This window comes from Humulus lupulus, chromosome 6 (genome assembly GCF_963169125.1).
Source record: "Humulus lupulus chromosome 6, drHumLupu1.1, whole genome shotgun sequence".
Taxonomy (NCBI): domain Eukaryota; kingdom Viridiplantae; phylum Streptophyta; class Magnoliopsida; order Rosales; family Cannabaceae; genus Humulus; species Humulus lupulus.
This window is the reverse complement of record NC_084798.1, coordinates 188419080-188433303: the sequence shown is the minus strand read 5'-3', so window position 1 is coordinate 188433303 and position 14224 is coordinate 188419080. Positions and strand designations below refer to the sequence as shown.

Sequence of the window (14224 nt, the reverse complement as noted above, 5' to 3'; positions counted from 1 at the left end):
TCATTATATATGATCTTAATTTTCTCGAACTAATACAATATCATATTATCATGAATAAATAAATAATTTTCTTGATATAATCATATAATTAATTCAAAGAATAATTATAATATTCAAATATAATAAAATTGTTCTTTTTATTTAATTCAATAAAATGTCTTTACATGCTTTTAGGGCATTAATCCTAACAATCTCCCACTTGCCCTCAAAGCAAGTGAGGCATCTCCCTTAATCCCATGTTTCATACATGACCCATAAACGAATTTGTAAGAATTTTCTTGGCAAACGGGTCAGCCAGGTTCTTGTTTCGACGCTATCTTCATAATAGTCACATCACCTTGGTGTACAATCTCTCTAACTTTATGGTATTTCCTTCCTATATTATCTCCTCTCTTGTGGCTTCTTGGTTCCTTGGAGTTAGCTACTGCTCCACTGTTGTCACAGTATAGGATTAGTGGCTTATCCATATCTGGAACTACTTCCATATCACTGTAGAACTTTCTCAACCAATCTGCCTCCTTAACCGCTTCACAAGCCGCTATGTATTTGAAATCCATGGCTGAATCTGCTATGCTGGATTGTTTAATACTCCTCCAGACCATAGCTCATCCACCAAGAGTGAACACTGACCCAAGCGTCGACTTACGACTGTCTTTGTTTGATTAGAAATCAGAATTAGTGTATCCAGTAGGGTTTAACTCACCCCATGAATATACAAAGCATATAATATTTCGCTCTCCTAAGATACTTGAGAATGTGCTTTACTGCAATACAGTGTTCCAAACCAAGATTTGATTGATAACAACTCGCAATCCCTACTGCATAGCATATGTCAGATCTTGTACAGAACATGGCATACATTGGACTCCCAACTGGTGAAGCATAGAGATACTTTCTCATATCCTCTTCCTCCTGAGGTGTCTTAGGACATTGTTCATTGGAGAGAGTAATTCCATGTCTGGTCGGTAACTGACCCTTCTTGGAATTCTCCTTAGAGAATCTTTCAAGCACCTTATCAATATAATTAGTTGGAGAACGTGCCAAGAGCTTGTTTTTCATATCCCATATGCTTAGTAAACCGCACTAGTAACCATTTATTAAAGATTCCATACTTTAATATATTACTGACTATTTTATTCATTATATATGATCTTAATTATCTTGTACTAATACAATATCATATTCTCACTATTGAATAAGGAATTTTCTTGATATTATCATATAATTAATCCAAACAATAATTATAATATTCAAATATAATAAAATTGTTTTTTTATTTAATTCAATAAAATATATATACATGATTTTAGGGCATTAATTCTAACATCACCATACTAAGAAAGTATAATATGAGACTAAACTCGCAAAAAATAATTTTTTGGTGTATCTTCAGGAAAATTCCTCAGATTTATAGTCAATGCTCGAGGGATTGAAGCCAATCCGGATATAATTATGGCTTTAATAGATATGCCCTCACCTAAAATACATAAGGATGTACACAACCTATCTGGTTGGATGTCTACTCTGAATAAATTCATCTTGAAATCTATTGACAAATGCTTGCCATTTTTCAACCTCTTAAGAGGGGGCAAGAAGTTTGAATGTGTTATACCCAAAAATTGGAGATCAAGGACGTGGCAATAAATGTGACAAATGGCAGTGCATGGTCAGCAAAAGACACGTTAATAGTCAATAAATACATTGACTCATCAGAGTTGTGATAAAGTGACCCGGTAGACTGACGAAGAATTTGGACTGCTTGAAAGATGTCATAACCAAGCCAAGTGCACCTTGGTCCTAGGAGGCTAAGGAGAATGTATCCTAGGAGGCTAAGGGGAGTGCATCCTAGGAGGCTAAAGAGAGTGATCCTAGGAGAACCCAAGGATGAGGTCCGAGGAGAACTCAAGAAAGTGGTCTTAGGAGACCCCAAGGAAAAAGTGGTCCTAGGAGACCCCAAGGAGGATGTGGTCCTAGGAGACTCCAAGGGTGTGTTTGAGGTAAGCCTCCCAATGTTTCCTAAGTGTTGGCTCGAACGTGTCCAAGGTAAGTAGCTAAGGAGGAGGAGTCCCATGCAAGTCAAGAATGGAGACTTAGATTTTGACAAGAAGAGCCTACACAATGTCCGATCGGACATGCTTGGGAGATGCTAAAGGAGAATGCCTTGAACTTGTCCAAGGTAAGATGTCAAGGAGGATGCCTCGGACCACCTTGGTCCGAGGAGAAGCCAAGGGGATTGGTTCAAGGAGGAACATGGCATGCTAGAGGAGAGTGTTATGTTAGAGGAGAAAAGTGCATGTCCTACCACCATGCACGTTCAACCCACAAAAACATGTCCTACCACCATGCATGTCCTACCACCATGCACGTCCGACCAACACTTGCATGAGTAGTCAGTAGGAGGTGGATCAACTAGCTAAAGGAGACTAAATCAAGGTCCCCAGAAACAACTTCAACAACATATGAGGGAATCTCTCATTCTTCCCACAAATGGGGGGTTTGTTACATTTTGAATTTTGAATGTTTCTTTGTAATTTAAATGTAATAAATATAATGAAATATCCCGGTTCTTGGGGATACCGTATGTATGACCCTAAGCCTATAAATAGGGGGCTTATGGGATGAGAGAGGGGCGGCTTCTGCTTCTTCTTTCTAGAGAGAGAAAATTGGGACTGTGTATTCTAGAGAGAGAAAATTGGGTCTGAGTATTCTAGAGAGAGAATTCTTATATTTTTGCCATCAGTACTGAAGAAACTCAGTTGGCTCAGTCCATCTGATCTTGAGTACAGATATATAAATCACAACTCTAAGTGGATTAGGCTATTATCGACAATCGGGGCTGAACCACTATAAAAATCTCTTGTGTGTTCTTTATTTTCTTTATTAAACTGTCTGTTGTCGTTTACATTCTCTTGAAGGCTTGTCGTTATTGACGTTCTCACGTCGTTGGCTAAAAATACAGTCAACAGAATGGATGGAAGAATATGAATAGGCTTTCCAAGCCTTGAAATAACATCTCCCAGAACCACCCATTCTATCCAAACCAAGTACAGGAGAAGTATTATATCTATATCTTGCAATGACCAAGCATGCAATTAGTGCAACATTAGTTCAGGAAGAAAAAAAGAGTACAACGACCCGTGTATTATGTTAGTAAAAGATTATTTGGAGCTGAATCATGATACCCAACCTTACTTCCAAGTACACCCGATCCATGTACTTACCGATCAACCATTACGACAAGTTTTGGCACCGGAAGCATCGAGACAACTATTGAAATGGGCAGTTGAGCTTGGGAAATTTGAGATAACTTACCCCCAGAGGCAACAATTAAAGGGCAATCCTTACCCGATTTTATAGCAGAATGTATTGGAATATCAGACGAAGAAGTTGTAATCCCAACTCGAGAGTTGTGGAAACTTTACGTTGATGGGTCTTTAAACGAGAATGGCTCAGGGGCAGGGATAATACTTATAACCCCTGAAGGACACAAATTTCATTTTGCACTAAGATTTGAGTTTGATGCCTCAAATAATGAGGCAGAATATGAAGCCTTATTACCAAGACTTCAAATAGCACAAGAACTCAAAGCTAAGGACATACATTGTTACAACGACTCTCAGCTCACAATAGATCAAGTCCGAGGAGAATACCAAGCTTGAGGAACAAAGATGACTGCCTACCTAGAAAAAGTGAAATAAGAGTTTGAGCAGTTCAAGTATTACACAATTGAGAAAATTCCACGAGAATGAAATTCAAACGCAAATGCATCAGCTCGCCTCGCTACAACTAAGGAAGTTGATACACTTTACGTTGTTCCTATGGAATTTCTCCCAAAACCAAGCATTTCTGAGCAGTATATCTGAAGTCGAAATGATTGATGCCCAACCCACTTGGATGACTCTAATTCTCGATTACCTCATAACTGCAACCTTATCAGTAAACCAGAACAAGGCTTGAAAATTGCTATATAAAATCCTGAGATACACAATCCTAGATGGGAAGTTATATAGAAAAAGCTACTCCATGCCCTTATTACAATGCGTCACACCACCAAAGTCTAAAAATATCCTCAAAGAGATTCATGAGGGATTTTACGAAGATCATTATTCCTACTCACTTATGTGAAAGCTTTGTAATATTTTTCATGATTATCAATAAAATTATTCGTTGGATAATTTTAGATTTTATTATTTTAAATATTTTGCTCGAGCCCTATTATAAAATAACCAGAGATTAATATATGCAGAATTTTAAGGGGGGGAGGGGAGGGGAGGGGAGGGGGGGGGGGGGGGGAGGGAGCTCAAAAAATTAAACATTAGTGAAATCAAGTTATCAATTAAGCATATATACCACAAACTTTTGATGAGAACAAATTTAAGTAGTGTGAACAAGCTAAATATGTTTATGATAATAAGCATATACTTCGAGCATAGCAATGCATATGGGAGTAATTGTGGGTGTGTCTTTTTTTTATTTTTGGTACATAAATCAGTTGTAACCTAATTATTTTATATGATGGTGTATATTGTAGTTATTTAAAATATTTTATAAATTTTTAGGAAATTCTAGATGATTTAAGATGCCGAAAACATAGTTTCAGACATCTTATTTTACATGCGTAAAAAAACATAGGCACTCATGCAAAAAACTATTTGAAATCATATTTCAGCACCCTAAATTATTTTGAATTTCTTAAAAATTTGCAGGAAGTCCTAAATAACTACAATATACACTATCATATTAAAAAAAAACTTAGATTATAACTGATTTATGTACCAAAAATAAAAAGATACAGCAGTGTGAAAAAAAAATGAGCATACCACAGCGGCTCCCAAAAGCTTATAGATACTTGTACGATTTATATAAGTGTATATAGTAAATTGTTGTGACAATGAATATAACTAAGGAAAATTTGGGATTTAATTTAATGCAACAATAATATAATTATGAACTAAAAGGAAGATAGCAAAAACTTTTTAGTTGATAAATGCTGGAAAACCGAGCATATATATGATTAATGAACTAGAATATATGATTGTCAAAATAATAATATAGGTGGTAATAACATAAATGCTCGCTAAGCTGGGCATATAACCTTAATTACAAAAAAAAAAAAAAAAAATTGTCTTGGCCCAAGTAACCTTAATTACAATAATTTATATTTTATAAATAAGTTAATTTAATTTATTTTTAAATAAATTTTTTTGGTTAAAATAAAGGTTATTTTTATTTAAAAATATAAAAATTAATTATCTCTAGTTTAAAATTAAAAGTAGAATAACAAGTAAATTTATTAATATTAGTTTTGATTTTCATAGTGTTCATAAAAATAATAAAAAAAAATGATAAACAACCCACCATATTTTGGATTTAATTATTTGTCTTTTATCTAAAACAACAAGGCTGTAATATATTTTACACAAAACACTATTCAAAATAAATGTGGGACCGACACCACACTTTCATTAATATATTTCTAACAAATTTAAGAACTGATTTTATTTAAAATTGAGATAAACAAATATTACTACAACGAGTAAATATTTTAGAGGTAAAAATAGTCGTCACCACTAATTTGGAGAGTACATTTAGAGACGATTTATTAAAACTTAGAGCAATTATAAAGAAGAAGGTAAATTGTCTTATTTTTTATAATATAGAGAAAAAATAGTTAAATAGAGCTATAAATATTTTATTATATTTTTATAAACTTTTTTATATATATGAGTGTGATACTATTATATTTAATTATTTTATTTTTTAAAATGAATAAAATATTTTAAAAAGTATATAATATTTAAATGATGTAAAGACAAAATAAATAAGTGATTTATGGTGTTGACACCATTTTTCGTCAACTTAAAACGTAGAGCGAATAAACAATATGAACTATGACGCAGATGAATAATACAGTAAAACAACAAGAATTTTACGTGGTTCAGCAGTTAACTCTACCTAGTCCACGAGTCAATTTTATTAAGACTTTGGAAATTTCAGAAAATCCTTCAGGGATAAATTCTCCAGAAATTCTCTCAAGATATCAAAATCTGTCCCCTCCAAGTGTTCATGATCTATTTATTTATAGAGGGTTCTCAGAGTTCGTTCCCACATATTTCGGGAAGATACTCCTATTTATTAATGAAAATAATGATATTAAATTCTGTAACTCTTATATACAAGGAAACGTCCCCTGAAGACCAGGGGGCATATAACAGATTTGTTAATATCCCTTTAATGTTGAGATGTTATAACAATAAATATCTTTTAAATGCATGGATTGCGTCTCATCAGATGACCCACTAAGTCGTTCGAGGTTGGCAATCAGCATCATGCCAGTCTAGGTCTATAGATAAGTTATGAGCTAGGCACCTTTCCCCAAGACCAGCTCGGAGCGGGTAAATACCACTGAGGCTGTCATACTCCGAGCTTATACTTATGCCAAGCTCGGGCTACTTGATCCGCAGACACCCAACATCGGGTATATCCCGATGCCAAGTTCTTTCGAGCTCAGAAAGAACTTCGAGGTTGCCATCTTGATTCGAGGGTTCGACACCTGAGTCATGCATATGCGTTTCAGATATTTCGAGCTCACAATTGACGAGTCCAGCTTTCGAGATCACAATCTCGGGGGTCTCGAAATCTGGGTGTAACATATGGTATAATGTAAAAGTTTGAGATAAATTATAAAAAAAATATATTTTGGTGATGGACTTTGTAATACACTTTCTCTATAATATTTAGCTAAAACTCACAAAAACATCTTCTATCAGCTCCTTTATACATATATTTATAATAGTTAGGCACAAACTACAATTAATACATATCTACATTTACATATCATTTATATAATATTTTAATATTATTATTTTTCTTTATAAGCTTTCTCTCTCCCATTTAGTATATATTTTTTTTCAATTATTTTATTTTACTTTAATTAATAAAATATGTTTAATGATATAATATTTAAATGATATAGAAAAATATATAGAGAAGCTGATATATGGTATAATATAAAACTTAGAGGTAAAATAAAAGAAATGTGTGTTTTGAGGATGTATTTTAAATGATGGAGTAGAACATCCATTGAGAGTGCTCTTAGTCGTATTGTATGGAAGATATTGTGTCTATTAATTATTATTTTAATATATATATTGCAGTAAAATATATATATTTAAAAAAATAGTTAGAGGTGACTTTTGTTTTATTATATAATTTATTTTTATGCCAATTTATTCACCAATATTTTAAATAATTTATTATTTATAAATAAACAATTATAAATGAATTTGTAAAAAATAGTTTTTTAAATATTTAAATTGTATTACATGATGACAACAATAAAATCATCTGCGCATTCAACTTTTTCAAATTTTATTTTACTGAATTAAAACTAGTAAATTATATGAATTAGTTAATGAGATTGATAAGTTATTGTAACTTTATTAATTTTTCTTTTTAAAAAAAGCAATAATTTATATATTCTAAATAAGTTAATTCTAACGATAGAGTACGTTTTTAAATCAGTTATATTTTTTTGCTTATAATATATTTGAATTTAAAAATATATTGTCTCTCTAATTAAAATTAAATTAAATAATTTGAAATTCAAAAAGAAATAATAACAATTCAATAAGATTATAATTGTTAACAAACTAGAGAATTTTTTGTTCTTTTTTAATATTAATTTAAAAAGAAAGATGAGTTTGACTGAGAAAGTAAAAAATAATAGAAAGATATACAACAAAACAAAACAAAAGATGAAAAGGTTACGTAAAGAAAGTGATGTTCATGTTATTCATGAAGATAATGGAGAAGAAAGCATATACTCCAACACAGGTAAATGGAAACGGGGTCGACTCCTTGGAAGAGGCTACGGTGGCAGTGTTTATTTGGCTGAGATGATCAAACCTCCACCTCCAATAACATCACGTTTGAATGGTTCCCACCCTATTATGGCTGTAAAATCCACGTTGGCTTCTCACGGCGATGACCTGAAAAAGGAGAAGAAGTTCCTCCAACTCTTTGTTGACAGTCCTTACATCGTACGGTGCTTCGGAGATGACATGACAATCACAACAGACGACCAAGGAAACAAAACAAAACTCTACAATGTTCTCTTGGAGTACGCTTCGGGTGGATGCTTGGCTGATTTCATGGAGGGCACTATACTATCCGAGACTCAAGTGAGACAACACACAAAATCTATTTTGAGAGGACTTGAGTGTATTCACGATAAGGGCGTCGTTCATTGTGATTTAAAACCTGAAAACATATTGATGGTGAAGGAAGAAGATGACGACGATGAATTTGTGGCCAAAATATCAGATTTTGGACTGTCAAAAATGGCCGATGATTGGATGATCACTCCTAATACTTTTACTATTGTGAAGGGAACTCGAGTGTATTGGGCTCCGGAATGTGTACAAGATGAGGTTCAAGAGAAATGTTCTGATGTATGGGCACTAGGTTGTATTGTTCTGTATATGTTAATGGGGGGAAGACTAAAGTGGAATAACAAAGTGAGTGAGTCTGTTTCTAAGGAAGCCAAAGATTTTCTCATCAAGTGTTTTGAAGCAGACCCATTACAAAGACCATCTGCTAAGGTTCTTTTGAGTCATCCATTTGTTGGTGGAAGTGGAGTATTTGTTGAGAGAGAAGAAGATAGAGTAGTTCCCAAAAGGAAAAAGATGAAGACTTATTATTAGCTATATAGTACTCTATGATTTGTTTTTTTTATATATGGTGATCATTGATTATATGTAATGTAACACAACATTATTATTGTTTATTTGTTTATGAATAAAGATTACATATTTTGTGTATATTATTGATCATGAAATTGAGATTTTCTTTCATCACAAAACAACGTCAATTTAATAAAAGTTTATATGAGTTTCTCAAAAAAAATATATACACGAAAATTTAAATATAAATATATTATTAAAAAAAATATCCAATAAAATGTATACCCCGCCAAATTCTAGTAGGATCGTTAAACACGTCGACTCCTATTCAGCGACCACACGATGATGAGCCATGAACCAACACAGTATCACACACACCACTCCTACTAGTTTGCCACTACTCGATCGATTCTCAAATCCAATTTCCATGGCGATGACTTCTTCGTCTTTCAAACCCATTCTCCACAAACCCTTTTTATCCCCAAAATACTCTCAACTCAATGCAATTCCCCATTTGGGTCCTCGTCTCTGGTACTCCTCCTCCTCCTCCTCCTCCGCCCCCGCCATTCGTGCTAGCTCCGCCTTTACTCTAAAACCGGTATTGCCTTAACGTACTTTTCATTCGCTGTAATTTGGGGAGATTGAAAGAAATAGAAGTGAATCCTTTTTTTTTTCAGGAGTCGAACGTTGAGAAAAGTCAAACTTCCGAATCCCCTGAGGTTTTTGCTTGCCCTGTATGCTATGAGCCTCTGATAAGAAAAGGCCCTCCGGGTATTAATTTGTAAGTTTTGAATCGGATACTGATGTGGGTTTTGTATTTTTGTTTAGATTTTTCCTTTTTTTTTTTATGGAGTTTGGGGAATCGGATCATGTGAGTTCTGAAAAATGGGTTTTTATTTATTCATTTCTTTTTCAGGGGGGCAATATATAGGTCTGGGTTTAAATGCAAGACATGTGAGAAGACGTATTCGAGCAAAGATATATACTTGGACTTGACTGTAACTGCTGCGTTGAGGGACTATACTGAGGTGAAACCAACAGGGACTGAGTTGTTCCGGTATTACTCTATTCATTCATTCTGTTAATCTTTCTCATCAGGATATTTAATTTCTACTGCAAAAACATATGCAAACTTTCTTGTCAAGTTGAGAAATTGAATTTTCAGTTTAGTAAGGGCCCCATATACGCAAGATTAGCCTTGTGGGTCCTATTATAATGAGGTATTGCCCCCAATAAGCATTGAATGATTTTGTAGCGCTCCTATTGTAAAAAAAAAATCAACTCATTGTTTGTGTCATGAATTGAATGCTATTTGTCAAGCCACAAAAGAATTACTGGAGATCGTTGTTTAAGCTAGTGCTGCTCATTTGTCTTCCTTATGTTGTTGCTCAATTCATAAGGAGTCCGCTGGTTTCATTTTTATATGAAAGAGGGTGGCGTCAGAACTTCAACCAAAGCGGTTTTCCTGGTCCTGATGAAGAGGTAATATGCTTTCCTTGGGAACTTTTATATGGTTTAATTTCAATGCCTTGCCCCAATATTAATATAAATTGCTTCAAGCAGTTACTTATAAAGCTTGTGTTAACGCCCATATAATGGTTCTTTTCTGTTTCACATTGTATCAATAAGTAATGTATAATAATATGGTAGTTATAGTAGCATGTTTCTGTTCTTCAATTTGTATGGCCTTACTGAATGCATATTGTATAGCTGCTGACCTGCTATATCTATTAGCGTTTTTTTTCCTCCTGCTGTTGATAAGATGCTTTTTCTTCCCTACAGTTTAAAATGGCCCAGGAATACTTTAAATCTGCTGAAGGCGGTCTTCTCGTAGATGTTAGCTGTGGGAGTGGTTTATTTTCTAGAAAGTTTGCAGAATCAGGAACGTATTCTGCTGTGATTGCACTTGATTTTTCTGAAAATATGCTGCGTCAAAGTTATGAGTTTATTAAGAGAGATGGGAAGCTTTTAACCAGGTAAGTTTTAGTGCCTTTCTTAGATTATTAAAATTAAAATGGCTTTAACAAACATGAAACTGGTCTGGGGTCCTATTCTGGGTGATTGTACATGGGACAAGAGGTTTATCCTGATTTATGCATTTGTCACAATGTGCAGTAATCTTGCGCTTGTGAGAGGAGATGTTTCCAGGCTTCCCTTCCCATCAGGTTCAGTTGATGCCGTTCATGCTGGTGCTGCTTTGCATTGCTGGCCTTCTTCTTCAAATGCTGTAAGCATGATCACCTTATTTTATTTTTTAATTTCCAGCCAGCCAGTGCCTATTGTTTAAAGCTTTTCAGTGTGATCTGGACTGGACTTTGGACAGCCAAAATTCTGTCCGATCATGGAATGTGTTATATCTTCTTATCTTTCCTTCCCCACGCTCCTAAAACCAATGCAATCTAATCTCATTACTTAGCACTTGCATGTATGTCCCTTATCCCTCTGAGAGATGTTTTTGGATCCAACTATAGATGAAAGATAATTATATAAATATACATTATAAGAGTGTCTCACAATGAATAAATGTGTGGATATTAACCCATTTATTAGACCATGGGTGCCCTTCATTACCAATTAGTTTTGAGATAGAACCTCATGAGTTTTATTATATCATCCATTCTATACTAAACCCTCATTATACTATCTAAACATTCATTCCTGTATCTATTCTCACATTTCCCTTCCCCACGCTTCTAAAACCAATGCAATCTATTCTCATTACTTAGCACTTGCACGTATGTCCCTTATCCCCCTGAGAGATGTTTTTGGATCCAAGTATAGATGCAAGATAATTATATAAATATACAGTATAGGAGTGTCTCACAATGAATAAATGTGTGGATATTAACTCACTTATAAGACCATGGGTGCCACTCATTACCAATTAGTTTTGTGATGGAACCTCATGAGTTTTACTATACCGTCCATTCTAAACAAACCCCTCATTATACTATCCAAACTTCCATTCCTGTGTCTATTCTCACATTTCCCTTATCCAATCTGCTACCGTTAAAAACTTTCATGTCTAGCATCAATCACTTAGATATTTCATAGAACTTTTCCAATTTACTGGTTTGTTGGCTCGGATCCAGTCCTTACCCTGTATGGAGCATCATCTAAAGTTTATAATACCAACCTCAACTCACCAATGACCATCCTTAAATGGTTTTAATTTGCATGTGGGATTGGGGTAATACATGTACTCACTAATAGTTAGCTGTTCAAATTGCACTTGACACCTTATTGCTGTATAAGGGTAAACAATGGTACAGTAGTGCTGGTGTGATTACTGATGTGTGGTCCTAGAGATATAGTAAAATTACTGAGTAGTTGCTGCAGCAAACAACAATTTCTTTCATAGGAAATTATACATCTTGCCTCAATTCATAACCTAGAAAGATCAACCACAGTGGTTCAAGTTCCCAATGTAGTACTAGGATCAAAGTAATTTTAGATTTTTCAGGTCCTGTAATCATTGGTGACTGAGTCTTTCATGGATATATTTTCTTGGTGCTTGAATAAAATTTGGTCAAGCTTTTGACACAAAGTAGATGCTTGTTTTGTTCTTAATGTTTTTGCATATCATATTGGATTCTAATTAACTTCCCTCACGTATCATACTTCCAATGCCTTATTTGTACCATGAATGCAACTGTGTATACAACATCCTTTTTTTAACTAATGGGATTAAAAAAATCATATTTATGTCAGATTGCTGAAATAACTCGAATATTACGGAGTGGTGGGATCTTTGTTGGAACCACATTTTTGAGATACACTTCATCTACCCCTTTGATAGTAAGGTCTCTCCGGGAGGTAATTTACCTATTCTGATTTTATACTTGCAACACTTAAATTATGATCGTTATGATTCTTTCAGGGATAGTATATAGTTATAATCAAGATTATCTCTGGAAATAATGTTATATTTATGTGTTGCCCCTTAATGTGATTGTTCAGTAATCTGATTTACTTTGTCACTGGTCTGGGTTTCTCATTCCTCAAGGCTATGTTTGGAAGGATGGAGAGAAAAAAGCAGAAAAGGGAAAGAGAATCAAATTTGTCACCCCAGAAACCAAGAAAACAAACAGCTAGAAAAAATAAAATACATAACAGAAAAGGAAGTGATAAAATATCACTGGAAACCACACTCAATTACAATAACACCTCCCACCCCTTTAAAAATTCTAATTGACATGATTTCTGCTGACCCAGTTATCCATGGCATTGTTGTCTCATTTAGGCTGCCCACTTGTATTTGAAGCTGTAATTATTGCTAATCTTCATTACCAAATTGTAACACATCTGGCTAACCATATGGGCAACAGTATCTCTTTCTCTCTCTCAGCTTTATGATATATTCCACCCAAGACTTCCCAGTAATTGCTGGGGGGCTCTATTATAATTAGTTCCTCATTATAACTGTATTTGCAGTCATTGGATAACAGAATCTTTAAAAGGGTATTTTCACTTGCATATATTCCATCCAAGAATAAATAAGATTAGATTCTAAGATATTTGTTCATGTGGCAGAGGGCACTCCAGCCATACAACTATTTAACAGAGGAAGAGATTGAGGACTTATGCACATCATGTGGTCTTACCAACTATTCAAGCAAAGTACAGAAGTCTTTTATCATGTTTTCTGCTCAGAAACCTTGATACACAGTACATACATACAAAGTACGAATCCAATTGAATATCATTTCCATTTCTCCATAACCTGCCTTTGTTGTCATATTCCTCCATTTATTTGTTGTACAATGTAAAATCCTTTATTTTAGAAACATTTCAACCAAAAAAATAAGTATTAAAGTACTACAACAAATACAAAAACCTGAAAAAGGTGATGAACCTGGGGCAGATGTAAAGTACTAATATTAATTAATCACAATTATGTTATTTTATTCACTGAAATTATGATTGGTAATTGTGATTAAAAACACAATGAACATTATGTCCAAAAAAAAATATATTGAACAACTTCATTGATGAGCAGGTTTAACAGCTATTCTAACGGTAGCTTGATTTGATTAATGTGCAAAAGTGGTCCTAATTCACATATATTTCTACAAATATTTGTCCCACACCCATAATTTGTTTTGGCCATTAAAAAACAAAATCACATGAAATTGAAACTGTACCCTGTATGTGTGGAGAACCAACTAACTGTCTCTGGGATTTTTGTGGGGTCTACTACACGATCATTGATTGAATTAAAATAAATCAAGACCATTCATTTATTGAGATGAAACTTCTAAATAATCATCAGTACCATTGATTGAAGATTCTTTATTAAAGAAAACAAAAAGTGAAACTATGCTTGTAGATAAACTCATGAGAAGGAGCTTGAGCTAAGGCAATCACCACCACCAATCTCTAGTGTATTTTTCTGGGAAGAAAAGCTTTGCACGTGGTCTAGGGTCTACTCCTATAAAATAAGGTGTATCTAACCTATATATACATATATAAAAATAGCCCACTTGTGAAATGAAGTTAGAGAGCTAAAACAAAAAACACAGCAATGTGGGGGAGAGAGA

At 34.0% G+C, this 14224-nt stretch overlaps 2 protein-coding genes across 3 annotated transcripts; both read left to right on the top strand.

Moving 5' to 3' along the window:
• Nucleotides 1-7697: 7697 nt before the first annotated feature.
• On the top strand, nt 7698-8705 carry LOC133785759 (mitogen-activated protein kinase kinase kinase 20-like). The gene has a single exon (XM_062224976.1). It carries the CDS (start codon nt 7698-7700, stop codon nt 8703-8705), a length of 1008 nt encoding a protein of 335 aa, XP_062080960.1.
• A 284-nt stretch (nt 8706-8989) lies between these two features.
• On the top strand, nt 8990-13601 carry LOC133782844 (uncharacterized methyltransferase At2g41040, chloroplastic). Of its 2 annotated transcripts, none has more exons than XM_062222255.1 (8): nt 8990-9282; nt 9362-9465; nt 9601-9741; nt 10115-10166; nt 10467-10660; nt 10800-10911; nt 12396-12500; nt 13218-13601. In XM_062222255.1, exons 1-8 carry the CDS (start codon nt 9037-9039, stop codon nt 13344-13346), a joined length of 1083 nt encoding a protein of 360 aa, XP_062078239.1. In that variant the 5' UTR covers nt 8990-9036; the 3' UTR covers nt 13347-13601. The 2 variants fall into 2 exon arrangements, with proteins under 2 accessions (XP_062078239.1, XP_062078238.1); XM_062222254.1 differs by having other exon boundaries at nt 8991-9282; nt 10085-10166.
• The last annotated feature ends 623 nt before the right edge of the window (nt 13602-14224 follow it).

What these genes read in the sequence shown, in the direction of transcription:
- LOC133785759 (XM_062224976.1), top strand. Translation starts at nt 7,698, where the DNA reads ATGAGTTTGACTGAGAAAGTAAAAAATAATAGAAAGATATACAACAAA.
- LOC133782844 (XM_062222254.1), top strand. Translation starts at nt 9,037, where the DNA reads ATGAACCAACACAGTATCACACACACCACTCCTACTAGTTTGCCACTA. An exon ending in GGCCCTCCGGGTATTAATTT is followed by an intron (nt 9,466 to 9,600) that starts GTAAGTTTTGAA and finishes TTTCTTTTTCAG; the next exon opens with GGGGGCAATATATAGGTCTG. An exon ending in ACAGGGACTGAGTTGTTCCG is followed by an intron (nt 9,742 to 10,084) that starts GTATTACTCTAT and finishes TCAATTCATAAG; the next exon opens with GAGTCCGCTGGTTTCATTTT.